The sequence below is a fragment of the Mirounga leonina genome, unplaced genomic scaffold (assembly GCF_011800145.1).
Source record: "Mirounga leonina isolate KUSES-001 unplaced genomic scaffold, KU_Mleo_1.0 Mir_94, whole genome shotgun sequence".
Taxonomy (NCBI): Eukaryota; Metazoa; Chordata; class Mammalia; order Carnivora; family Phocidae; genus Mirounga; species Mirounga leonina.
Genome location: NW_023270855.1, coordinates 2,669,875 through 2,696,497, shown reverse-complemented (window position 1 = coordinate 2,696,497; position 26,623 = coordinate 2,669,875). Strand labels below are relative to the sequence as shown.

General features: G+C 44.1%; 1 protein-coding gene and 1 pseudogene across 2 annotated transcripts in view; both read right to left on the bottom strand.

Moving 5' to 3' along the window:
* Positions 1 to 213: 213 nt before the first annotated feature.
* Positions 214 to 26,623, bottom strand: part of RAB7A (RAB7A, member RAS oncogene family) — a 75,883-nt gene continuing 49,473 nt past the window's right edge. The window contains exons 1-6 of one of the 2 annotated variants that reach the window (XM_034997974.1): positions 20,844 to 21,062; positions 19,640 to 19,700; positions 17,423 to 17,549; positions 7,420 to 7,638; positions 5,545 to 5,673; positions 214 to 1,690 (exon numbers count right to left, since the gene is read on the bottom strand). In XM_034997974.1, the coding sequence (XP_034853865.1) occupies positions 1,595 to 1,690; positions 5,545 to 5,673; positions 7,420 to 7,638; positions 17,423 to 17,549; positions 19,640 to 19,692 (624 nt within the window). In that variant the 5' untranslated portion in view covers positions 19,693 to 19,700; positions 20,844 to 21,062 and the 3' untranslated portion in view covers positions 214 to 1,594. Of the gene's footprint in view, positions 1,691 to 5,544; positions 5,674 to 7,419; positions 7,639 to 17,422; positions 17,550 to 19,639; positions 19,701 to 20,843; positions 21,063 to 26,623 lie in introns of those variants that run through there. The other variant, XM_034997973.1, reaches the window with a different exon arrangement.
* LOC118006083 lies at positions 12,785 to 15,320 on the bottom strand (annotated as a pseudogene).

The window sequence follows — 26,623 nt, the reverse complement described above, 5'->3', positions numbered from 1 at the left end:
CACCCCATCACTGTGATTAAAAACACCAAAACCAAAAACTAGGGACAGGCACTATAGGGCCGGACGTGACAAGGCCTTTCTGCCTCAAAGGCACCACATGTGCCCAGTTATGAAGGGCTCTTTGGCTTGATAAAGCATCGGCTATGATTAGCTAACATGGTCTCTACTGAGCCAAGGGTCTAGAAGAAGGAAAAAAGACAGGGCAAAGGCAGATGATCTTTGTTCTTGTTACATTTTATTGGCATCACGTTCATCTCTTTACAGAAGAACTTGGCCCACACCCTAGAATGTAGACCTTTGGAAAAAGAGGAAGTGCTCCGTTAAGCAAGCTACAATGCAGGGGCAGATCCTAGGGAGGGGGCAGAACTGCCAGGGTTCCATACCAAAGAAACAGGTTAATGAATAGTGGGCAATACTGGGAGTTGGTGGGGAAAAGGAGAAAAAGGTTTGCTAACCTAAGGATACCACAACCCTGAAAGGAGTGCCTTCTAGAACAAAGGTAAAATCACTAGGACAGATCTGTTAGGATTTTCCTTTTCCTCTTAATCAGTAGGATGCTGACCTAATAGGGGAGTTTTGAAGTGTGGAGCAGAAGGGGGGGGTAAGGGGGGGGGGAGGAAAAATGAGAATTTTAATTTCTGAAACAACAGCCATTTATCCATTGCACACACCACTGTATTATGCAAATCAACCTTTTGGAAAATGTAGACACAGAAGGGAACTAGACAGTGTTCCCCCTGGAGAGATGAAAAGCTTTTTGGCTCGTAAGTCTTTGATAAAAGGCGTACATAATTCTTGTGTCTCCTGTACAGAATACTGCCTCTAGCTGGACTTCTGCATTCTGAGTTGCTAACACTCTGCAATCCAGACAGGGTTCAACCCTCCATCTTACACGCCTGCATTACAGGACTTAAACACATAATCCAAGAATTTCTTACACTAATTTATACATTTTTAATTGGTTGCATATATTAACATGTACTATAAGATTCTTTTCTAAGAAGCATTACATAATAAATGGATACTGTAAAAAGATCTGATTAGTTAAAAGTAACAAGCATTAACAGATACATACAAAACTCAGCCTGATCAGACTGGGTGTGAGCCTGTAATGAAGCATGGGGCACCAGCCTTCCCAAGTGGTAGCCTTCACAGGAGGGAGGGGCGGGGGTAGGGGGTAAAAAGACCACAAGACCGTTAAAAAAATCAGATAACTAATTAGACACAGATTAACTGTAAACAGTTCTCTCTCCCCAGTGACAAAAAGAATAAGCTTCCGATGCTGACTCCACACCAGAACGATTTCTACAGCTTGCCTGTTGTGCTGCCGTACAAGGGCTGATGTGGTGGGTGGGCAGACCCCGAGGGAGTCATCACAGGCCTGGGCTGGAGTCTGTCTGCTTGTATCAGGGCTGTGTGTGTGTGTGTGTGTGTGTGTGTGTAAGGGTGAGTGTGTTTGATGGGGTTTCTTTTGGCAGCTGGATTCGATAGATGACTTTATGTTTTGTTTGGAAGAGGAGAGGGGGCTTGTGTCGGAAGGCCTAAGTGTGTTCTTTGTTTGTGAAGGACTCTGTGCTCTGCTCTCACTGCCCCTTCAGCAACTGCAGCTTTCCCCTGAGGGCTTGGCCCGGTCGTTCTTGTCCAGTTTGATGGGTTCGGGGAATTCATTGTACAGCTCCACCTCTGTTTCCTGGGCAGGGAGAGAGAGAAAGGTCTGTTACTCAGGGTATGGGGAACTTCCGAGCTCAGCGGTGCTCTTCCACAGCTCTCGGTGGGCAGGGGGCTGGGGGACAGACGCGGCAGTGAAGGGAGGGCTCTGGCAGAAGGTGCTCAACTCTCAAGGGCTGAGCAAGGGGACGACAGGTTTTGTGACAACCCTGGGAAAATGTGAAGAGAGAAACCGAGCAGGAAGAGCTGCAATCGATACTGAGCAGTCAGGACACAGCTGACTCATGCTCTCCATCATCATGATGGAGATCTGGTGGCTTGGGGACCACAGCCAGCTCACAAATGCTTTCTGCGTGCTCCTTATCGTCTCATCACCAACACTTTGAAAATCAGACTTCAACATGGGCTGGATTTTGGCAGCTCTTAGCACTTCCACAAGGCAAGTATGGGCTGGAGCATGAGTGCTCCCTGCCCTCTCAGTCCCAAAACATTCCTCTAGTTCCCTATTTGCCATTTATTTTTCTGGACTGATGGCCCGTTTTCTTTTTTTCCCAAAGGTTTAGGAGGGTTTTGCCTCTAAATGCTGCATACTTAGAAACCAGCTATGGATGAATTTTATCACCAACTGTGGTGAGAGGTCATAGGAGATGGACCGTGGTCAGTTTAGTGTGACTTTTTGCTGAAATAACATGTGTCTAGTGAGGAGCAGCTTTCCACTTCCTGGTGCAGGAAAACAGTTTGTTACTTCAACACTGAGCACCTATGTGACAGGCAGTGTTCTATAAAAATAAAAACCTCTAAGAATACACATTAAAAAAACAAAAAGGTTTACTGAGATAAATTCAGTGGTTTTTAGTGTATTCACAAATTGGGCAACCATCACCACTAATTCCACAAATTTTCTTCACCCCATAGAAACCCTGCACCCATTAGCAGTCATTCCCCAGCCCCACCAGACACCCCCAAGCCTTGGCAATCACTGACATCTACTTTCTGTCTTTACAGATTTGCCTATTTTGGATATTTCATTTGATGGGACATTTGTTTTTATTTCTGCTTTTTGGCTATTATGAGTAATGCTATTATGAATATTCATGTACAAGATTTTGTGTGGACAGGTTTTTGTTTCTCCTGGGTAACACCTAGGAGTGGAATTGCTGGGTCATATAGTGACGCTTCATGTTTAACTTTTTGAGGAACTGCCAGACCGCTTTCCAAAGTGGGTGCACCATTTTACATTCCCACCAGCACCTAGGAGTATATTTAAAACGAAAGGCAAAGGATGTGAAAAGTGATACAGTGTCACTGAAGGAGAGCACACAAAACCTAAAATAATAGCTGTTACGGACTGAATGTCTGTGTCTCTCCAAAATTTCTATGTTGAAATCCTAATCCCCAGTGTGCTAGTATTAGGATTAAGAAAGTAATGAAGGTGAAATGAGGTCATAAAGGATGGGGCCCTGATCTGACAGGATCAGTGTGTCCTTGTAAGAAAAGACATCAGAGAGTGGGGGTTCCCACTTGCTCGCGCTTGCTGTTGAGTACAGAGGAAAAGCAACGCACCCGAGGACAGGAGAAAGACGGCGGTCTGCAAATGGGGAAGGGAGCCCTTAGCAGAAAGTGAATTTGCTGGCACCTTGATTATAAACCTCTGGCCTCCACAACTGAGAGACGATAAAAGCCTGCTATTTTGCCACCCAGTCTGCAATATTTTGTAATGGTACCCAAAGCACACTACTAAGAGCTCTGATGCGCAATCCCAATTAGAATCTCAATAAGGTTTTGTATTTCGGAAGGGTGAGGAAGGAAAAAGGTGGAACTGGAATAAAATTCTCAGTCTAAATGGAAAATGCACCAAAATAGCAAAAAACAAAACAAAACAAAAAAACCCAAAACCAAAACCAAACAAACCCCCAAACCAACAAAAAAAACCCCACAAAAAAGTCTTTTTGTCAGTCACTAGTCACTTGTCAGCAGAGGTCAGACTACAATATAAAGGCAGTCAAATCAAGATGGTCCAGGCAAGGAACATGCACGCTGCCAAACAGACTGGGAAGACCCAATTTTGGAAGACCAAAAATAGATCCCAATATACATGAGCATTAAATACACAAAGGTAATGCTTCAGTCCACTGGGGAAAGTGGTTTATTTAACAATTTGCTGCTAATAATTGAAACAACTGGCTATCCCGCTAAAAGAAAAAAGGTGAGTCCCTATTTCCTGCCATAAGCCAAAATAAATTTCAATTGAATTAGACAACAAATCATCCAGACACAGGAAACCCAGACACTTAAAATGACACACCTAACAAAAATTACTTTTTTCGATGCCCCAGAAAGACAGCAGAGTTGGAAAAGTCACTTGCCATACCGGTCAAGTTAATTCCGGTTCACAGAAGGCTCACGGGAAGCGGCGGGCGCCCAGGCCAGTGCCACGGGCTGGCGGTGTGCAGCAGGGGGGCCCGGCGACTGGCTGCACGGCAGCAGGGCCCCACACGGTGCCGGCCATTTGCTGCTGAGCAGGAAGAGAAGGACTGAAGTATGAGTGCCTTTGAGGAAAGTGATCTGGCACCATCTTTTGAAAGCGCACATACCTTTCAATCTAACAATCTTACTCCTGAGAGGCTAGGTGTGTAGGAACAAAAAAACATTCTAATAAGGCTACAGGGACAGCAATATTCACAGAGAAAAACTGTTGGTGATGCCAGTCAGCAGGGAGCTGGTGGAAACAATTCCCCAGACCTGTTTAGATTTGCATGCAAGTGTAGGAACACGAGGAAAAGCATATTCAGTTACTGACATAGGTGTGAAGGTGGGTTAAAGGAAGGGGGAGCGGGGGAGGCAAAGGCCTTGGGCCTGCATCCTGTTTGTATCAGTGTTGCTCAGTGGGGGCTCTCCTAGTGTTTTGGGTGGATCGATTTCTTTCATCACGGAACACTCAGTGCAGCCTCCAGCCCTTGGAACAACCCATTCCAGGTACTTCCCTGCCCACAGGTCCAGATGCCCTGTCCTGCTGAGAACTGGTACCTTCTATAAACCCAGTTTCCTGGAGCTGGCAGAACCTGCCTTGCCCTTTACAGCCATCACGTGCTTCCTTAAAATGTTCTCCGCATTTTCTGGTGTGTACCTCACCTGACACTCACCCGCTCCCCAAGTCTGACCATCACAGATGACTGATGGTGCCTCACAATCTGTCCTAACTCACTGGCCCCCAAAGAGCTGCTGAATCAAAAGAGCCTTCAACTCCCTCATGTCAACAAGAAGTAACGGTCTCTTTTTCTGGGAACAGTTGAGTAAACAACATAAATCAGAAAGAACACCTCACTCAAGGAATACAATTCCCAGAACTTCTGGTTAAGCTTCCCTTCTGGTGATCTGGTGATCCAATATAACCAGTTACGAGAACGCCAAGAGCGAACCCATCTCATTCCATCTTCACAACCACCCTCCAAATCAAGTATTATTTGACAGAGGAGGGTATGGAAGCTCAGAAATGATTTAAAAACAAACAAACAAATGATGGGTAGCAGACCTGGGATTTGAATTCAAGTTTATCCCCTCCTTCAGTAGGAGCCATCTGACTAAGGGCCTCCTAGTGGTCTCATCTCCTAACAGCATGCAGAGAGAGTAAGAACATACCCAAATAAGGGTGGCCTCAGCCTGTCTTCATTGCCCTTGCATTGTATAGGTTATTCACAAACAAGTGAAATTTCTGGAAGCTTTAGCAGAATGCCTCATTGCCTTCCCAGACAAACACACGGGTTCTTCTGGCTACATAGAAAAAAGAGCTAAGAAAGATTAAGGACAAGAAAGCCAGGCAGGGGCTGGGTCGATGGTCAGTCACCAGAGGGAGCCAGACAGCTGCAAGAGACCCACCTGTTTAAGTGCATTCCGCGCAATTGTCTGGAACGCCTGCTCCACATTGATGGCCTCCTTGGCACTGGTCTCGAAGTAGGGAATGTTGTTTTTGCTGTAGCACCAGGCCTGTGCCCGCTTTGTGGCCACCTGGAAGAGGAAGAAGGGTGTACGTGGGCTCCCGATAGAGGCAGCCAGCACGGGTGAGGGAGCAGACCGGGGATGAGGGTGTGCAGGGGTTCGAGGAAGGGAGCTGCAGGCCTGGCCAAGGTCATGCTGCTGGCTCTGTATAATGCTGCTAGGCCTCAAACCCAAGCCCATTCTACAGTCCATAGGTTCCAACTCTTAGCTACACTTACAGGCAGACGATGAAAGAGTAAGCAGCTAGTCCGGGAAGTACTGAATTGTTTCTCTTGGGACCTCAGAGGTCCCAGCCCAGGAAATGCCTGGCCGCTTGGTCTCAAGCTTTGCAGTCCCATCCCCATTACTGCTAGTGTTACATCACCTGTACCACCGAATTCTGCAGCTCTCACTGACACCCCTGCCTCTCCTACCCTAATTCCTTTCCCACCCCTAGCCCACTTCCAGGCATGAGAGGACTGTCACCTAAGGGAGAAAAAGAGATCAATGGCCAGAAATAAACCAAGCTATAATTAAGAGTCTATGCTCCCAAGAGAAATGCTATTTCAAAGTAAACCAGAGCAATTTTACTCAAAAGCCCAAAGCACACATGGAGATCCAGGCAGGCCCCTGAGGTGCAGGAGCACTCGAGAATGACAAAATCTAATTATCTCCTTTCGAGTACAGAAGGAGAACTGAGGCTCAGAGGGCAAAGACAATGGCCCAAAGTGAGAGCCGGCTGGAGACAGCATGGGGATTTAAACCAGGTCTCGTGGGCCCTGGTCCTCAAAGGGTGCTGACCGGAAGGTAGTTCACATTCCCACAGGTACCTTTCTGGAGCCATTCTGGGCTTTGCATAGAACCCACCAAACCACAAGTCACCTTAGAAGCCAGTGTCTCTCATAGGGGAGGAAAACAGTAACGGGCCAACTAGAAAGCCACCATTTCCCAAGCTCCTCCTGGGTGCCAGGGCTTCTGGGTACACTGTCATCTGATCCCAGAGTATTCTTGTTATGTAAGTCAAGATTCAGACTCCCAAGAAATATTCCCAAATTAAAAGTGCATGAGCCAGGCTTTAAATGCAAGTCTGCCTTTAAATCCAAAAGACCAAAATGCAGACTGCAACTGGCCTCAAGTCAAATTATTTCATAGGGACCAAAATGATGGCCAGTACAGGCAACTCCACAAAGTGGACTTGCTCTTCTCTTGGCATAATTTCAAAGGGAATAGCACTGCAGACTTTCACTGCCCCTGTTCTGCCACAGGGGAAGCAAAAACGGTATGCCTTTACTAGACTAGGAAGCAAGGCCCGATTCCAAGGACTGGGCAGGTAACTAGTTAGTTATGCCTCCCCTCTACCCCACTATGGGGGCACACATACACAGAGATATGCTGGGGACTGGTCCTTAAGGCACATGACTTTTTACCAATCAAAACCAAAAACAGGGGCGCCTGGGTGGCTTAGTCGTTAAGCGCCTGCCTTCAGCTCAGGTCATGATCCCAGGGTCCTGGGATCGAGCCCCACATCGGGCTCCCTGCTTGGCGGAGAGCCTGCTTCTCCCTCTCCCACTACCCCTGCTTGTGTTCCCTCTCTCACTGTCTCTCTCTGTCAAATAAATAAAATCTTAAAACAAAACAAAACAAACCACCCACTAAAACCAGTACCTGTCATCTGAAACTTAGCTGCCACTTTCAGAAGGCCCAGGAGCCACGACCTAAATGAGGGTAGATTCATAAGCCTCCACATTTAGGATTCCCACTATCTTTAGCACTTACTTGTCTGTTTTCGAGGTCAATCTTGTTTCCCAACACAACGAAGGGGAAGTTTTCAGGATCCCGGGGACTGGCCTGGATGAGAAACTCATCTCTCCAGCTATCGAGGGTTTTGAATGTGTTGGGGGCAGTAACGTCAAATACCAGAACGCAGCAGTCTGCGCCTCTGTAGAAGGCCACACCAAGTGACTGGAACCGTTCCTGGCCTGCTGTGTCCCAGATCTGCGAGAGAGAAAACATTATTCCTTGGGGGGCACAGCACTAGGAGTGGGGGATGCCAGAGGAAACGAGCTGCATTATGGAGCCACCGAGAGACAAGCGACTTCAGATTTCAGAATTCAGGAAGCGAGTGCAGCACCAGAGTATCCCACACAGCCCTGACAGAGAGTATATGTGATTGCATGTTCTGCAGAGGGCAGACAACGAGTCTGAACTCTGCTAGAAAATGTTTTCATCTTGATCTGGGCGGTGGTTCCATGAATAGATATTTATGTAAAATTCATGATATAAACTTAACATTTATGTACCCTGGGAACTTTCTGGGGGTGATGGAAATACAGGGACGTAATTACACACTGAATTGTACATTTAAATCTACATATTGTACTGTATATAAAGTTTACCTAAAAAAATCAGAATGTTTTATTTATATTATGACTCAATTAAAAAAAAAAAAAGGCAAACAAAAACCCCTGAGAGAGAGAGATGAAGGGAAAGACAACAAGGACATACTTTAGAATAGAGGGGAAAGCCAGCTTTTAATCAAAAGAACACCAGGTACTACTGACTAGCTCAAAGAACTTCATATCGTTCATTGCCATGCTAGGTTCGAGAGCAAGGATGGATTTCCTTACTGCCCTAGATCCCTAACAAGGCCACCCTGGTCGGCCTGAGAGATGGTGAGTGTTCTGAGGAATGGTTCCACAACCCCCAGCAAGTCATCTGGTTTAAGAAAGTGGGGGTCAGAAGCAGCATACCATTACTTCTAGCTGACATGGGTCTTTAACTGTTGGATTCACTGGTTTGCAGGGAACCCACTTAACTTCAGAACAACATAAGAACTTGGACCATCCTTTATAACCCAAATAAATGGCAATTTTATGTCCAAATCACCAGCCAACTACCCCAAAGGCCCAGGGTTTGAACCAAAATGGGAGTGTGGCTTGGGCCACTAGTTTTATCTCCAGAACCAAATTCTGCAGAAGGATGGTTGAGCTCCTTTGTGAAGGCTTTCTCAGGCGGTCAGTCCTGCCTCCCTCCAAGTGATGCAGAACACTTGGGGAACCCGTCAAGTATCCCTAGGCCATACAAAGATTGAGCTCCCAGTTCAGGTAGGAAGAGCACCCTATAAGATGAGGTTATGATGCTTGATTAGAATAAGTAAACAGGCACAAGAGAAATAACAGGACAGGGCAGTAATCTGGGATTCACATTTCTTTAATACTACCAACGTAATCAAAGCTCATGATGTGGGGGTGGGGTGGGAGGGATGGGGGGACTGGGTGATAGACACTGGGGAGTGTATGTGCTCTGGTAAGCGCTGTGAATTGTGCAAGACTGTTGAATCTCAGATCTGTACCTCTGAAACAAATAATGCAATATATGTTAAGAAAAAAAAAGAAGAAGAAGAAGAAGAAGAAGAAGAAGAAGGTAGCGGGAGGGGAAGAATGAAGCGGGGGAAATCGGAGGGGTAGACGAACCATGAGAGACGATGGACTCTGAAAAACAAACAGGGTTCTAGAGGGGAGGGGGGTGGGAGGATGGGTTAGCCTGGTGGTGGGTATTTAGGAGGGCACATTCTGCATGGAGCACTGGGTGTTGTGCACAAACAATGAATCATGGAACACTTCATCTAAAACTAATGTTGTAATGTAAGGGGATTAACATAAGAATTAAAAAAAAAAAAAAAAAAAAAGCTCATGATGTTCTACTAAATCCCCTAACACCTCCCAAAATATTCTCTGAAAGGAGTCCTAAAACCTGTGCAAATCCAGACAGTTGATTTACTCTTGGGGACCGGCTCAAATGACAGTGCAGCAAACAGGAGTGGAGCCAGAACTTAGATACTGACTGGAGGGCTGGATACAGCAGCATTAGAACCCCCTAGAGAAGGTCCAGTAAAGCAATATGACTACACAACTCTAAACTCTGGCCCACAGACTGGCCAAGAATAGCTCAGGCCAACAGCATGCTGGAAGGGGGCTACTGTGGTTACCAATGTCAGGGCTGAGCAAAAGTGCACATTTCAGCTTTCTGTCAATGAACAGTCCCCAAGAGCCCAAGTGTTACTCCTATGAGGAGGACAGGTCTGAGAAACCCGCCTCAGCCTTTTCTTCCAATGCGCATGACCCTCCATAACCAGTACATGAAAACATGGCTGACAGGACTCTTGGCCACAACTGTGAGAGCAAGGAGCCTGACCGTGGCAGCCCACTCCATCCCCAGGAAACCCCAACCACTACATAAACTATCCATATGCACTTCACTCTGGGAAGAATCTTTCTAAAATAGGACATGCCCTAGCAGCCATGGGCTGAGCTCAGCCTGACTGTAGAGTAGAGGTAGGAGGCTGTCATGAATGTATGTGTGTGGCATAGGCGTGCTCAGGCCACTGGTAAAAGCAGCAGCCACTCAAATAGAACCAGAAGGAAGTGACGATGACTTTGATATAAGGGTGAAGACAAACTCAAAGGCAATTATTTTCCCCGCCTCTCATCAGGATGGGGAACTAAATGCAACCCCCACTACAACAAACAAAGCACACATATGCAGACAAAATTCGATCTCCGGTGCCAGTGGATACCCAGTAGAGGGACTGCGGGTGATGTCTGCTTTTGTGCTTTTCTGGTTTCCCAATGTCCTACAGTGAGTATGTGTCTCTGAGTGAAAAAATGAACCCTTTCTCGTAACAGGGAGACTGACCGATGGAGGGGGACCCAAGAGCCTGGTCATACAATAAGGAAAGTAGAAACAGACAACTATTTCTATAAAGAGAAAGTAGGAAAAAAACAGAACTTAAATCTAGGCTTGGACAAATTAAAAAAAAAAATTTTTTTTTTTCCATTAGAGAAGTAACACTGTTACTACGTAAACATTTGGGTAAGTAAAGCCAAAGCTAAAAAACCCCCTGAAACACTTGGCACCCTCCCACACAGAGAGCATCTTCATTAGCTCATTTGTTATTCTAGGTATCCAGGCTGTGGGGTTTTACGTAGCTGAAATCTCACACCACGCATCACGCCGTGCCCTCCCCATCACTCCTCTCTGCCCAAGTGACACATCACAGTACTCTCTGACAGGAGCTCCCACCTTTACTGCTGCCCAACAAACTCAGCGAACAATTTCACTCTTGTTTTTTAAAAACATATTACTGTCAAATTTCCACAATTTTAAGGACCTCAGGAATGAATGTTAACTTACAGAGCCTCTTCCATATTTCCGATTGCTTGTTTAGGACAGAATCCCAAGAGGAGAACTCCATGACTCTTTTTTTTTTTTTTTTAAAGATTTTATTTATTTGACAGACAGAGACACAGCGTGAGAGGGAACACAAGCAGTGGGAGTGGGAGAGGGAAAAGGAGGCTTCCTGCTGAGCAGGGAGCCCGATGTGGGGCCCGATCCCAGGACCCTGGGATCATGACCTGAGCCGAAGGCATACGCTTAACGGCTGAGCCACCCAGGCGCCCCTAAACTCTATGACTCTTGTTGGAACCAAACGGGTACTTGGAACTCAGATAACAGAGAAGGCAAAGTAAGGCATTAAGAAGTGAAGTTGAAAAACTGCGCAGTTATTCTTTGCAACTTTAAAAAATTAATTTATCTTCACACCTAGAAACGTAAAGTTCTATGAGTGTGATCTCTTAAAATTTTTAATATTTTATAGCACACCCATATATCTATTTACCCATACTCTAATGTGACAAATATTAACACTGCCACAGTAATGTCAGTTTTTGTTTTGTTTTTTTAAAGAAACAGAGTTAACCCTTCCTCACAGCATTCCCTTTTCTTCCTCCCCAGACGTAAATGGGTCCTGAAGAGTTAACAGTCTACAATGTAATAGTATGATCCTGTACATCTTTTTGCAACTTGCTTTTTTTCCTTTTCCAAAGGTTAACGGCTATATAGCATTCCACTACCTTAATATACACACTCTATTCCCTGGTCATCTCAGCAGCAAGGAGCATTCTTCCTACACTTCTCTTCCTATGCCCAGAGCTAAGTTTCTCTAGGCTCTCGTCCTAGGCAGAGAATTGTGCATGCTCAACAATGAAGAGCAAAATGGTAGTCTCTACTGAAAAGGGCTGCATTGATACACTCCCACCATCAACTTGACAATATTCTACTCCCTGTATTCCAGCCAAAGCTTGATTTTGTGAGCCTTTTTTCCCCCATGTCTGTACATTTATAGCAACATGCTTTATTAACTTTAAAGTAAAATGTAGGGCGCCTGGTGGCTCAGTTGGTTAAATGTCTGCCTTCAGCTCAGGTCATGACTCCGGGATCCTGGGATTGAGCCCAGAGCCAGGCTCCCTGCTCAGTGGGAAGTCTGCTTCTCCCTCTCCTCCTCTCTGCCACCCCACCTCAGCTTGTGTTCTCTCTCAAATAAAATCTTAAAAAAAAGAACATCTGTGTTATACATTTAAATCACTTTGAAGAACTCTATCTACATCAAGACATATCTATATAAAATGAGGAATATATTAGAATTAAAAGGTTATCTGGGTTTGCATTTTTCTTAAAATGTACATAAATTCTCACTTCCAACTCTAATTTCAGAATGTCATGTCTGAATATTTACTTTCTACATGAGGGACTCTACTTTTAAAATGTTGCGGTATGACCACCTTTTAGTTCTATTGATGATAAATATATCTAAATAATTTCAAACGAGGGGCGGCTGGGTGGCTCAGTCGTTAAGCATCTGCCTTCGGCTCAGGTCATGGTCGCAGGGTCCTGGGATCGAGCCCCACATCGGGCTCCCTGCTCCATGGGAAGTCTGCTCCTCCCTCTCCCACTCCCCTTGCTTGTGTTCCTGCTCTATCTCTCTCTGTCAAATAAATAAATAAAATCTTAAAAAAAAAAAAATTTCAAATGATACTTTATATTGAAATAGGACACTTTTCCCCCCATATCCACGATTTACTTACTTTATAACCAGAAGTTTGTTCCTCCTAATCCCCTTCACCTATTTCTCCCATTTCCCACCCCCACCCCTCTGGCCACCACCAGTTTGTTCTCTGTACTGAGTTTTTGTGTTGTTGTTTATTGTTTTTTTAGATTCCACATATAAGAGAAACCATATGGTATTTGTCTCTGTCTGAATGATTTCACTGGGCATAATACTCTCTAGGCCCATCCATGTTGTTGCAAACAGCAAGATCTCACTCTTTTTATGGTGAGTATCACATCTTCTTTATCCATTCACCTATAGATGCTTCCATTTGAAATAAGACACTTACTGAATATTATTATTTTACTTCAAGTCTAATTTTAGTTCTAGAGAAGGTGGTCCTATCTCAAAGGCTTGGACAAGGTTTTCTTTTTCTCTTAGTCCAGGAAGATCACTTTATAGCAAACACTTGAGGTTTCTTAAGTGATGCAGAGCAACGATGCCTCTGTCTGTGATATATCCACATGAAATTATTTCCAACATGCTTTTATGTAAATTTTTAACTTTACAAAGTCTCTCCGAACAGTCAGGCTCAATATATGACACTTGCATGACCTTGTTTTTCCAGCATGCTGTTAGCCCTCCATGTGATCAAATCCAATGCTCATGATTTAAGAGCAGTGGCATCAACTGCCTGAATTCTGTTTGTCTAGAGGGCCTGATGAGAGGTTATGTCCTTCTGCCAACTCTCCTGGCCCTGGTAGCACACCACAGCCCCACAGCAAAGCCACTTGGATGCCACCAGTCAGGGTTGACATCCACTTTATTCAACCAGCCCCAGAAGTATCTGGAGTCACATGACCATGGGGGTTTCTTTAAGCCACCCAACTGCTGGGAAATTTTTCCAAAAGAGCATCTTTTGATAGCATTGTGGGGGGGAGGGAGTGATCCCTGTGACTATAGCAGTGTCACCCTGCCCCGTCACCTTTTTAAATTTGTAATTCCCTGAAATCAAGCCACTGGACATTAAAGGTTTCTTCTGATAGTTGCCTGTTGATGTCTGCTGTCCAGTTATCCACGGGGTTGTTGACTGGATACTATTATGCATTATCAACATTTTTTCTGGTCTGTGGTTTTTATTATTTGGGAATCTTGTTATTCAAATGTTTAATTTAATGTAGTCTACTATTGATCTTTAATCTTCTTTGATTTGTGCTTTCTCTATTTTAAACACCTAAGGTAAAACAATTATTTTAATTTGTAAAGTTTTCATTTTGTACTTTTTTCACTCAGGTCTTGAACCCTCTGGTTACTCCCCACCCAAAATAGAAAACCACGGGCCCACTCCACTGACTGTGTAACTCCCCCTTTCCCTACTCTTTTGGAAGCCGTCTCTCTACTCAGTGTCCAGCTAGGTGTGCCCTGCTTGAGTGCTCCCTGTTCCCTTGATCCGCATGTCTCTGACAATATCACACTGTTTAAATTACCATGGCTTCATAGTAAGTTAACTTTAAATTTTTCTCACATACTTGATTCCATCTAATGTTTAATATTGATGAATTTCTACCTTCTTCCTGAGCAATATAAGGTATCCACAACAACCACTAATCTTCCCTAACACATTAAATTATATAGGTCTAATCCTGGTTTTCTGTGATAGTTTGGAAGTTACATGCTCTTACTATTAGGGTCATAATTCTAACAATAAATATATGCATACAATTAAAGTTTATCTCAGTTTATCTTATCTCAGACCTTTCTAAATGGAATCACTTTCTTTCTGCCTGAAGTACATCTTTTAGAATTTTTGCCATAGAACCTAAGGATGTACGCTTTCATTCTTCCAGGATATTTTTAGCAGGGACAGAACACAGTGCTGAAGGTTTCTTTCAGAATATATTCCGCCTGTTGATTTCCACTGTTACTGTTGAGAGTCAACTGTCAGTCTCATTCCTGTTCCTTTTTAAGGTCATCTTTTTCCTCCAGATGCTTTCGAGTTTGTCTTTTGTTTTTGCAATTTCATTATAGTATGTCCAGATTTCTTTTTTATTTATCCATCTTGGAATTTGGGCTTCCTGAATCTGTAGACTAGTGCCACATCAATCCTGGAAAATTCTCGACAAATATCATCTTTGATCTATTCTCTTTCTTTTGAGATTAAAAGGAAGTCTGACCTATCTACTGAATCCTGTTTGTACTTCTCTTTCCTATCATTCTTCCTTTCAGCCCTCTTCTGGCATGTCCTATCTGCTGCTAAAAACATTCTTGGATTCCCACCTTTTGGTTATTATATTTCATTTTTAGAAATTCTATTAACCTACACCACCTGTTTAGTTTCTTCTCTCCAGATACATAAGATTGCCTTATTTCTTTAAATATAAAAACCACTCTGAATGATCAGGGAGCTTTCCATTGGTTCCTGCCTTGTTTTCTTGTTTAGATTATCTTATTGCACGCTGCTAAAAGCCCGTGAAAAATATGAGGATTCCTCAAGATCTTGGATGATGATGCCTCTGTCCAGAGATCATGGTTTTCATTTACTTCTAGTCTTTCAAGCTGGCTGCAATCGCAGGAGGGCCAGCCTTTTGTTTCAACCTTTCAGAACACCTTCTTTGCCCTGCTGTTTCCAGACTCCAGAGACCTGAGATTCTCCAGCTGGAGTTCACTCCAGCAGTGCAGCCCTGCAGGGTCCCAGCTTAGTAGGGTACATGGAGCTCTACGATAACAGCCCCACACCCAGAAGGAGCTGGGTTCTGACTTTGGAATCAGCCCGCACTGCTATCGAAGCCATAGCCTGGCTCTATAGCTGTTTTCTCCTGGTACAGGAAGCAGCTTTTAGTCTGGCTGGTGCACATGTAAAATCTGCAGGTAGTACTTTACACCAGCAGCCTGAAGGCATTCCATTCCCTTCTGCCTCCTGTCGTCCCCGAGAACTCCTCTGTTAACCTTTGTAAGTAATCCTTCTTTTCTCTCTAGTTGCTCTTATAATTTTGCTTTTGGTGTTCTGCAATTTTGAGTCTTCTGGGTAATTTGCTCAGTTCTCAAAGCTTACTGTTTTCTTCAGCTGTGTTTAATCTGTAGGTTAACTGTTCATTTGGTTTATCACAATGACCATGTTTTCACTTCTTCAAGTTCTAAGTTCTCCAGATCCTCATTTTTTTATAGTATCCTTTTTTATTATGGTTTCGATTCCTTTTTTAAAAATCTCCAGTCATTGTGAACATTTTTTGTGGTACATTATTTCCTCATGTGGCTATGAGCTCACCTTCTGTCCTGAGGTTGCAAGTCTTCCTATAGAATGGTCTTATCTCTGCTTTTGTCAGGAATGACAGGGATTTATGGGTTTATGTCAACATTCCTGTCCCATGTAGAGTATAAGCTCAGAACCCAGACATGAGCATAGTGGGATTGAGAGTCTCCAACAAGAAAGCAAAGAGGCAAAGCCTCAAGCCTACTTCATTCATGAGCTTTGCCACTTCCTTGGGTTGAGGGTATTTGGTCCTGTTTTCTCATATTTCCAAGGTCCCGGGTGAGTGTGAGACTGAGTGAGAGAGAGAGAGAGAGAGAGAGAGAGAGAGAGAGAGTGTGTGTGTGTGTGTGTGTGTGTGTCTTCCCAAGGGGATTCTCAATTCTAGTTCCCCTACCTTTTGTAGTCACATCTCCTGCCCCTGGCGAGTGATGAAACTCTAGTCCTGGTTATAAACTTGCAAAGCACCATGGCAGAAGCCCCCAAGCTTATCACTAGCTTTCGGTTCCCTCTTCTTTCCTGAAACCTGGAAATTTCTTTTTCTCTCAAGTTTGGCTTATTAAAACTGTAGTCATATTTTGGACATCTGTATGTGTATGCTTGGGGGAGGTGGGAGGCGAAATCCGTATTAACTCCATCCTGGATGTGTGAGTCAAGGAAGTGTCAAGAGTCCTTATCCTCTGGGAGCATGTCACAGCTTGAGGTCCATGTGTGTAAAAACTTCTACCTGTAACACCTGGATCATTCAAACATTTTGGTGAGCCTGGTGTTTGCTAGGACTACAGTGGGATAAGAATTATAGTTGTCTCTTGAGGCCTAGTCTGCCAGGGACCTCATTTAATACAGGAAGGAACAACTGCTGTGGAGGTAGGAGTTTCAGAAGACAACACCTGGGCTAAAAGTTGGAGACTTCGGGATGAAGACAAGGTTGGGACAAAGGGGCTGGGATAGAAGCAGACAGATGCAAGGACAGGTTTGTAAGAGCAGCACGTGGTTTAGAAGGACTGGCAAAAGACAAAAAAGTGAAGAATAGTTTGTAGCCAGAATGCAAAGGCTTTCAAAAGTTCCTATGAAGGAATGTGTATTTTAGCCTAATTGTTGCAAGGGAAAATCTTAAAAGATTAAGGTGATACACAAAAAAGCTAGGCTGGCTTAAGAGAAACACAACTTTGGTGGCTATAGATAGGACAGATTAAAAGAAGCCAGAAAAATAGGGAAACTACATGAACAGCTACTCTAAGAATCTAGGAGAAACCCAAAGACATTTTGGCCTAAAATATTATGTAGGGATATTAAGAAAGGAATGAGTTAGACATTTTGGAGACACAGCAAGACAGAGGCCTGTATGTTGTCAAATTCAGCAAAAACAAAAACAAAAAAACCCAAACCAAACCAACAGCAAAAAAAAGGAACTCCAATTAAATTTGAGCTTTGGAAAAACAATGAAAAATTTCTAGTATGTCTCATGCAATATCTGGGTCATACTAGATGTCCTGTATTTTATCTGGCAATCCTACCTGTGGCCAATTATCCATGAATATTGTAGTGGGAAATGAAGAACAGGGAGGGAAAATGCCTAGGCATGAACAAAAGGGTTCAGCCCGAATGAACAAGGCTTGGTTGGCAAAGTGGAGACGCGTGCTTACCTGCATTGTAACTAGTCTGTCATCCACCATCACCTCCTTTGTCAGAAAGTCTGCTCCTATTGTAGCTTTGTACTGATTACTGAATTTCTTGTTCACATACTGGTTCATGAGTGATGTCTTACCAACTCTGAAATTGGAGAAAAACCACAAGTATAGGTCAACTAGCAAGGGATGGAAAACAGATTCTGATCCTTGCAGCTCTGAAGATACCTGCCTATCTTAAAGGAGAACAAGGAACTGTAATCACAACAGAGAGCCGTGCCAGCCAACTGCCCAGTGTTACTCATTCGAGGTTGTATTTTCTCCTGGGATAAAAATACGGGGTACAGATATGGGCCAGATGTTGAAAAGCTGCTTTTAAGTTTGTACAAGCAAGTCAGATGGTAGAACCTAGTATTATCTTTTTCCTTCCAGAAAGATGTCAGCAAATACTCTCCTTCTAAAAGGAGCTACAGCAATAAGATCACTCCACCACTCCAAAAATATCTCTGCTGTCTTGGGTGTCTCTCCACTTAGGGGTTGCTATTCAGTCTAAGAAAGTAATAGCACAGGAGGAAGTCAATGGCTGCGAGCAGACATACACACCAGTCAGCCACCTGCTGCTTCAAAGTTTAAAATCTGAAGTGGAGAAAGCATCAATATTCCACCAAATCAGACTCTATCTCAGAGTAAGCTCCTCCAGAGATGTCTTCCAATAAGAAAACTCAGCAAGAGACAATGTGTGGATTTTTTTTGGTGATGAGATTAGCTGGGGCAGGTTGAGGATAATACAAAAGGCTTCTTCAAAGTCAACGGGAATGCCTTCCTTTCCCACTGAGAAACACACTCATTTTCATATGCAGAGAACCTGGTAGTACAGTTATGGCTTAAGGCAGTGTTCTCCAACCCAGGCCACCTGGATCTGAATTTTCAGAGGAGGCCAGGAGATCTGTAATCAAATAAAGGCTTGGTGATTCTTTCCAGGCAAGTTTGGGCCTAAAACAATACCCTTCAATCCTGACACCACACTAGAGTCACCAGGAGTAAGGGAGGCAAGGGAGGGACAGAGACAGAGAGACAGAGAGATGTGTGTATTTAAGTACTGCTAACTAGGCCCAACCCACTGGTATGGAAGACTTTTAAAAGGCTCCTCAGGGGGCGCCTGGGTGGCTCAGTCACTTGGCGTCTGCCTTCGGCTCAGATCATGATCCCAGCGTCCTGGGATCAAGCCTCACGTTGGGCTCCCTGCTCCGCGGGAAGCCTGCTTCTCCCTCTCCCACTCCCCCTGCTTGTGTTCCCTCTCTTGCTATGTCTCTCTCTGGCAAATAAATAAATAAAATCTTTTAAAAAAGAAATAAATAAAAGGTTCCTCAGGCAATTAAAAAAGCCAGCCAGGGTAGAAAAATCACTGCCTTTTTAAAGGGCAGGGAGCTCTGGGATAAGGAGGCATACCTGCATTTATTATTATTATTTTTAAAAAAAATACAGGGGCACCTGGGTGGCTCAGTCATTAAGTGTCTGCCTTCGGCTCAGGTCATGATCCTGGGGTCCTGGTATCGAGCCCCGCATCGAGCTCCCTGCTCAGCGGGAAGCCTGCTTCTCCCCCCTCTCCCATTCCCCCTGCTTGTTGTTCCTGCTCTCACTCTCTCTCTCTGTCAAATTAATAAAAATCTTAAAAAAAAAAAAATACATAGCTTCCAGTTGGCCTAAGGTTTCACAGGTCACTTCAGATGCTGAGTCTGAAAAGTCTCCCACAGAATCCTAACAGCTACTAAAGAGCTGGTCACTTACTTAGTGGCAGATCTAGGATCAGAATCCAGTTATCCAGTCCCAGGTTCTTTTGAATATAGACCTGAATCTGGCACAGCGGTGGGAGGATACCGCACAGCACACCCCAAACCCACAACTGGTAGGCATGAGGTCAGTGGCAACAAATCTACATAAACAGAACTCCCTTGTCTAACCAGCTCAGAAAAAAGGGATTCCATGAAACTATTCTTGAGTTTAAATAGCTACCCCTTCCCCCAAATCATGCCAAAGATCAGGGAACGAAGGGTTACAGAACAAGAGATCATTCACATTTCTGCTGTGCCCGAAAGAGCAGGAGACCTAGGGCCCTACTGCCACCACTATTAGAGAAGGAACTGCCAAATGTCAGCATGGAGGGCACAGGCTTCAAGGAGGTCACATTTATTAACCCAAGCCAACATGTTAGTTCAAACGGTGAGAACCACTTACCCAGAATCTCCCAGGATGATAACCTTCAGCAACACTTTCTTCCTAGAGGTCATCCTTCAAACTAAAAGGAAAAAGGAGAAAGCACTGTGAGTGTGACAGAAGTACCAAGGCTAACCACATCCCCCAGTGTAAACATCGAAACAGCCCCGGGAGCACTGAGTCTTGGGCCTTTCTGTTGGCTATTTCCCTGCCATCCAGGGGGACTGGGCAGAGAGCAGTATCAGTCATTAGAACTCTGGACCCAAGCTGGGCAAAATAGTGAGTCAGGCTCATCCTGCCCCTCGGGGTAGTCCAAAAGAACGGATTCTCCCTCTTGGATGTTGGATCAGTGTGGATTAATGCTCCAACTTCCTCAACAGCTCAGTCCTGCTTCATTCAAGTCTCTGCTCACACTGCACTTCCTCAGAGAGGTGATGTTATCTAAAGTAGCACACCCTCTCCCCATCTGCTCTATCCCTTTACATTGCCTTAGTTTTCTTCAGAGCACTTAACCACTACTTGGCATCTGAATCTATTACATTTGTCTGTCTTCTCCCTTTTCTTTTTTTTAAAAAGATTTTATTTATTTATTTGACAGAGAGAGAGACAGTGAGAGCAGGAACACAAGCAGGGGGAGTGGGAGAGGGAGAAGCAGGCTTCCCGCGGAGCAGGGAGCCCGATGCGGGGCTCGATCCCAGGACCCTGGGATCATGACCTGAGCCGAAGGCAGACGCTTAACGACTGAGCCACCCAGGCGCCCGTCTTCTCCCTTTTCGAATAACCTCCACCAAGACAGTTTTATTCCCCACTACATCTCTAGTGCCAAGTAGAGAATTATTATCAAATATTGGGGTAGTGTGAGAATAATACTTGACCTGTAGCTCTTGGAATCACCCTTTTCTAGAAAACCTTTCAGGCAGCCTTCCCTACCCTTGACTAGACAATGTAAGATGCCTAATCTTTGCTCATCTCTATTCCAGAACTTGCTCCTATTTACTTTTCAAGACAGGGTTCCGGTCTTAATTATCCCTTAGTCTCCTGAACCTGACTCAGTGACTTTCAGAAAAGCAGAAGTCTTAAATTCTGGACCCCAAAGTTAGCAACTTATCTAAAACTGCTAGACGATCACTCCTCCGACAGCTGGAATCCCCAGCGTGAGGCCTGTGTTCTCTGGAACCAGGAATTCAAGACTGAATGTTAGAACCCTCGAGAATGACACCTATACCTGAGAGCCCTTAGCTCTGGTCCATTATCCTCAGGAGACCGTGAAACAGCAAGGGCAGGAGACTACAAGTAACAAGGCAAGGGTCAACATCTACCTCCTGCCTTCAGTGGAGGTGCGGGAAAGAAGTGTTTACATATAAAAAAAGGTAGGTAAGGAACTGGGTTCAGTAAAGCCTGTTGTTATTCTTCTACAGTTTGGGAGAACAAGGCAGTCAAAACTAGGTCTCAGAAAAGCTATTTTTTAGTTTCATTTTTATTTTTTTTAAAGATTTTTATTTATTTATGTGTCGGGGGAGGGGCGGTAAGTGCACAAGTAGAGGGAGTAGCAGGCAGAGGGAGCAGGCTTCCCGTTGAGCAGGGAGCCCGATGTAGGGCTTGATCCCAGGACCCTGGGCCATGACCTGAGCCGAAGGCAGACGCTTAACCAACTGAACCACCCAGGCGTCCCTTAAGTTTCATTTTTAACCACCTAGCTTCTAGAAGGCTGAGGCTGGCTATAGTGACTGTGACTTTATCCTTTAGTGCTTGCTTCTGTTACATTCTTATACATCTAATATTCCTTTGAGTGAATTAAGTGTTTAAATAGCTATTCCTGCCTTTTACTTAATATACCAAAAATCTGGGGAAAGTAATGCTGTAAAGAACATTTTTGAACTTCAGTTTGTGGGATCATTTCCTTGGGACCCAGCAACAGCCATGGGGCGGTGCAGGTGGGGTGGGCATGATCTTCTTAGATTCAGACTCACAGGATTATCACAGGCCATACCTGGCACTTGCCTACTGAGGAGGACTGGGGGGACAAAAACACACCTTGCTGGCTGTTCTTTCAACAATCCACACAGCAGATGGCTCTGGTATAGGGAGACAGTGTGGGTTCAACCCCTGACTTAAAACCCTCATTGTTGAGGGGATCCAATCATCTGTTTTAATAGCTCTGTTGGAGGGCGCCTGGGTGGCTCAGTTGGTTAAGCGACTGCCTTCGGCTCAGGTCATGGTCCTGGAGTCCCGGGATCGAGTCCCGCATCGGGCTCCCTGCTCGGCGGGGAGCCTGCTTCTCCCTCTGACCCTACCCCCTCTCATGTGCTCTCTCTCTCTCATTCTGTCTCAAATAAATAAAATCTTAAAAAAAAAAAAAAAAAAAAAAAGCTCTGTTGGCTTCTTGTGAGGAACACAACCAGCACAAGAGCCACTGTACTCTGTGAAGCCCAAGCATGGGGCTCCATGGGGGTACTTCACAGCCTCTCCCTATCCAGATGCAATTACCAACCAGGAGACATTTTACCATAAGCTACAGTGCCCAGCAACAGAAGGTGACAGTCTGCCTTTATCAGGTTCCCCAGAAAAAAAGTTAACCAAAGGTCAAATTCTCACACAGGCAAAAGGGTTCTGTTAAACTTAACTTACAGATATTGTTTAGGAATGGGGTTACTGAATCAAAAGTATAAACATTTTCATGACTTTCACTAATTCACTTTTCTGAAGGATTTTCCAAATTTATACTGCAACCACTGTTGCAGTGGTTAACAGCAGTATAGGACTTAAGTAAGAAAATGCCAATCTTACTGAAACAAAGGAAATCGGAATTAATGAAGAGATATCTCCAATAGGAAGACTTAATGCAGGGATGTAAATTCTCCTCTACTGAAACAATCCCAAGGATTTTTTTGGAACTTGAAATAATTCTATTCATCAAAATAAATTCACAAGAGTCCCTCCCATTCTTCCCCAAAAGAATAATGACAAGAGGACAGAGGACTTGCCTTAACAGTCTTGGAAAGTATGTTATAAAAATACAGTATTAAAAGTATGGGCCTGGAATAGGACTAAACAGAAAAATAACCCAGAAATGAAAAATTTGGACAAATATGGCATTATAAAATTCAGTAGCAAAAGGATGAAAAAAAAATTCACTAAGTGAAGGCAGCCAGAAAAATTCTGAGAATTAAGATCCTTACACTTCAAAAAAAAAAAAAAAACCTTACACTTCATGCTCCAAAACAGATTACCAAAGGAGTAAAGATGTAAATGTAAAAATGAAGTTGAAAGGAATACAATATTGGGTTTTTCCTGGATTGTAGAACTACAAATAGCTTTGTTTTCTTTATACTATCTTATTGTGACCTTTGGAGGAACATATTACCCTTAAACTGAAAAAGCTATTTCCATTTTGGAGAAAAACGTTAATCTGCTGATTTTTCAAGTAAGTTTTCTCATTACAAAAATAGTCCTTATTCATCATGAAAGATGAACTACACACGAATGAGGATTTTCATCCTCACTTAGGGCCTGTCGAACATTCAAGGGTTGTTGCAAATGATACTCAACAGTGGATCTGAAGAAACCCAACAAGTGGTTTCACCGGGATGTTGACGGCTTTAAACTGGCAAAGTTCAGAGCCATGTTTTTGTACTTACTGTTCTCCAGGATCAAGAATGGGGGACACTTGTTTCTAGAAAAGAGCTAAGAAAAAAAAACAAAACAAAACTCAAGCACAACTTTTGCTACAAGAAGCTGCCCAAGCTGCAATGTCTTTAAAATCTCCACTCGCAGTTTCTTCTGTTACTGATTTCCATCAACACCTTCATGGATTTCTGAAGACTGAAATTACTTTTTGAAATTCTACAAACTAAGGGGATGCCTGGCTGGCTCAGGTGGTAGTGCATGCAACTCGATCTCAGGGTTTTGAGTTCTAGCCCCAGGTTGGGCATAGAGTTTACTTAAAAATAAATAAATAAATAAATAAATAAATAAAAAATCCTACAAACTAGAAACTTCTAACTGGGAAACAGTTTCTAACACAGAGACCATTCCTTTTACAGGAGAAACTGAAGCAGGCAAAGAGTTGTAACAAGGTCCCTAGCCACTGTGTTCCTTGGAAATGAATATTTTGGATAACATCTATTAATCCATTTACATATGATATCTTCTAAAACCTTTTTAGAATAAGGTGTATTCAGAACACATTTCCTTCCTTCTGCTTTCAAACCAAGCCTCATTAGTGTGCTCTGGAACGACTTCCTAGGAAGAACAAGCAATACTAACTATTCCATATGATGCATCAATTCTCTCCCTCAAGTATAATTTTTTCTCACGTAATAAATCAAAAGCTAGAATGTTCCTCTGTTAGCCTGGAGTTACCACCTTCTTCATCTCTGAAGCAGAGAAACAAACTGGTCATAAAGGCAGACACAACAAAGAAACCCCATGTAGGTAAAAAGGTCAGGAAAATAATATCCAAGGGTCTGGGCTGGGCACGGCCAGCGAGGTCAGAAAGGGCCCAACAGAGAATGGTCAGGGCGAGGGCAGTGAGAACAGAGAACTGCTATGGGAAAAACTGGAGGAGCAGGGAAGGGGTAGAAGTTGGCGGTCGGCGGGCCATTGCAAAGTCTGGCCAATGCAACTTTGTGTGGTGCTCACAAACTTAAGATGACTGCTCAAGTAGAGGTGAGACTAGGGAGTTGCAGTATCAAGGAGTTGAAAGCAAAGCGTTTGCAAAGCCATCAAGACAACTATAAAACACAGGGAATGAAGGTGAACCAGGTGTTGTTATCATGTCCAAGATCACAGCAATTGAGTGGCAGAGCTGGAATTGTCACAAGTGTCAGCCCAGGCCTCAATACTTGACCATCATGCCACTCTGTAATATCAGCTCTCACTGCAAAGAGGATTCTGGTTCACCAGGGCTGGGGATCAGTCCTCAATTAGGCATTCTTAAAAGTTCCTTCTGGCAACTGAGGCACACACACCAGGTTTGGAAAATACTGACTTGAGGTCCATAACTGCTGTTCTGATTTACATGTGTGTCTGATACAGTGATAGCACATATGTTAGAGGTGCAAGGAAAGGGCAGTTAAACCAACTGGTTTTCTAGAGCCCATTAACATTTTTATTTGCTTGGTGTTGCCAAGTTGCCTACTCTCTAACAGCTAGATCCTAATCAAACAAGTGACTTTTCTGCTATCCTGTCTCTCCCCCCACCCCCCAATTAAAGTACTGAATTATAGAAAATTTAGAAAGGTACATACAAGAATGAAGCAAAGACAAAAAGGCACCCACAATTCCAACTCTTAGAAACAATCACTATTAGCACCAGGGGCGCCTGGGTGGCTCAGTTGGTTAAGCGACTGCCTTCAGCTCAGGTCATGATCCTGGAGTCCCGGGATCAAGTCCCGCATCGGGCTCCCTGCTCAGCGGGGGGTCTGCTTCGCCGTCTGACCCTCTTCCCTCTCGTGCTCTGTCTCTCATTCTCTCTCTCAAATAAATAAATAAAATCTTTAAAAAAAAAAAAAAGAAAGAAACAATCACTATTAGCACCAGAGTTTAGGTCTTTCTAGTTTTCCTTCAAATGGCTGAGATTATACTGTTGCATCCTGTTTTGTTATTGACATTAAGGTTGCATAATACTGCAGCATATGGATAATGCCACTATTATTAAGCATGCAATTATTTTTATTTATTTATTTATTTGACAGAGAGAGAGAGACAGCGAGAGAGGAAACACAGGCAGGGGGAGTGGGAGAGGCAGAAGCAGGCTTCCCGCTGAGCAGGGAGCCCGATGTGGGGCTCGATCCCAGGACTCTGGGATCACAACCTGAGCAGAAGGTAGACGCTTAATGACTGAGCCACCCAGGTGCCCCACAATTATTATTATTATTTTTTAAAGATTTTATTTATTTATTTGACAGAGAGAGACACAGCGAGAGAGGGAATACAAGCAGGGGGAGTGGGAGAGGGAGAAGCAGGCTTCCCACAGAGCAGGGAGCCCGATGCAGAGCTTGATCCCAGGACCTTGGGATCACGACCTGAGCCGAAGGCAGACGCTTAACAACTGAGCCACCCAGGCGCCCCTATTTTAAATTATGTATATAATCTGATCAGACACACAAATGGGTTATCACTCAGCAAAATAGTATGAATATTTTAAAGGCCCTTGAAATACACTGACAAAATTATTTTCCAGAACAGTTTTACTAACACCCACACCATCAGTGAACTAGTTATTTCCATTTCACCATACCCCAGCCATCATTAGCACAAATCATTGTTAATCATATAGCTAGAAAAGAGGGCCAACTGGTTCCATCTGCATCTCTTAGCTCAGCAGAGGTCAAACATTTCAACCAGGTATCTCTCAGTTGTCTGATGGTCTCTGCCTATTTTATCTACTATAAGGTGATTTACTGCATACATAGTCTATAGTATTGAGAAGGAAGCATCATGGGGACAGAAGTTTAGGCTTCTGAGCAGATTTGAAAGTACCATTCTGAACTATAACCAGCTTGAAACCTCTCCATCCCATTTTCTTCCAAGACTCTGTGCTCTGTACCTGACCATTAAAGAAGACCCAGCAGGGGCACCTGGGTGGCTCAGTCGGTTAAGCATCTGCCTTCTACTCAGGTCATGATCCCAGGGTCCCGGGATCGAGGCCCCCGCGCCCCCCATGTCTGGGTCCCTGTTGAGCGGGGAAGCCTGCTTCTCCCTCTCCCTCTGCCCCTCCCCTAGCTTGCACGCACGAGCGCTCTCTCTCAAATAAATTAAATCTTAGAAGAAGAAGATGGGGGCGCCTGGGTGACTCAGTTGGTTAAGCAACTGCCTTCGGCTCAGGTCATGATCCTGGAGTCCTGCATCGGGCTCCCTGCTCGGCAGGGGGTCTGCTTCTCCCTCTGCCCTCTTCCCTCGCGTGCTCTCTGTCTCTCATTCTCTCTCTCTCAAATAAATAAATAAAAAATCTTGAAGAAGAAGAAGAAGAAGAAGAAGAAGAAGAAGAAGAAGAAGAAGAAG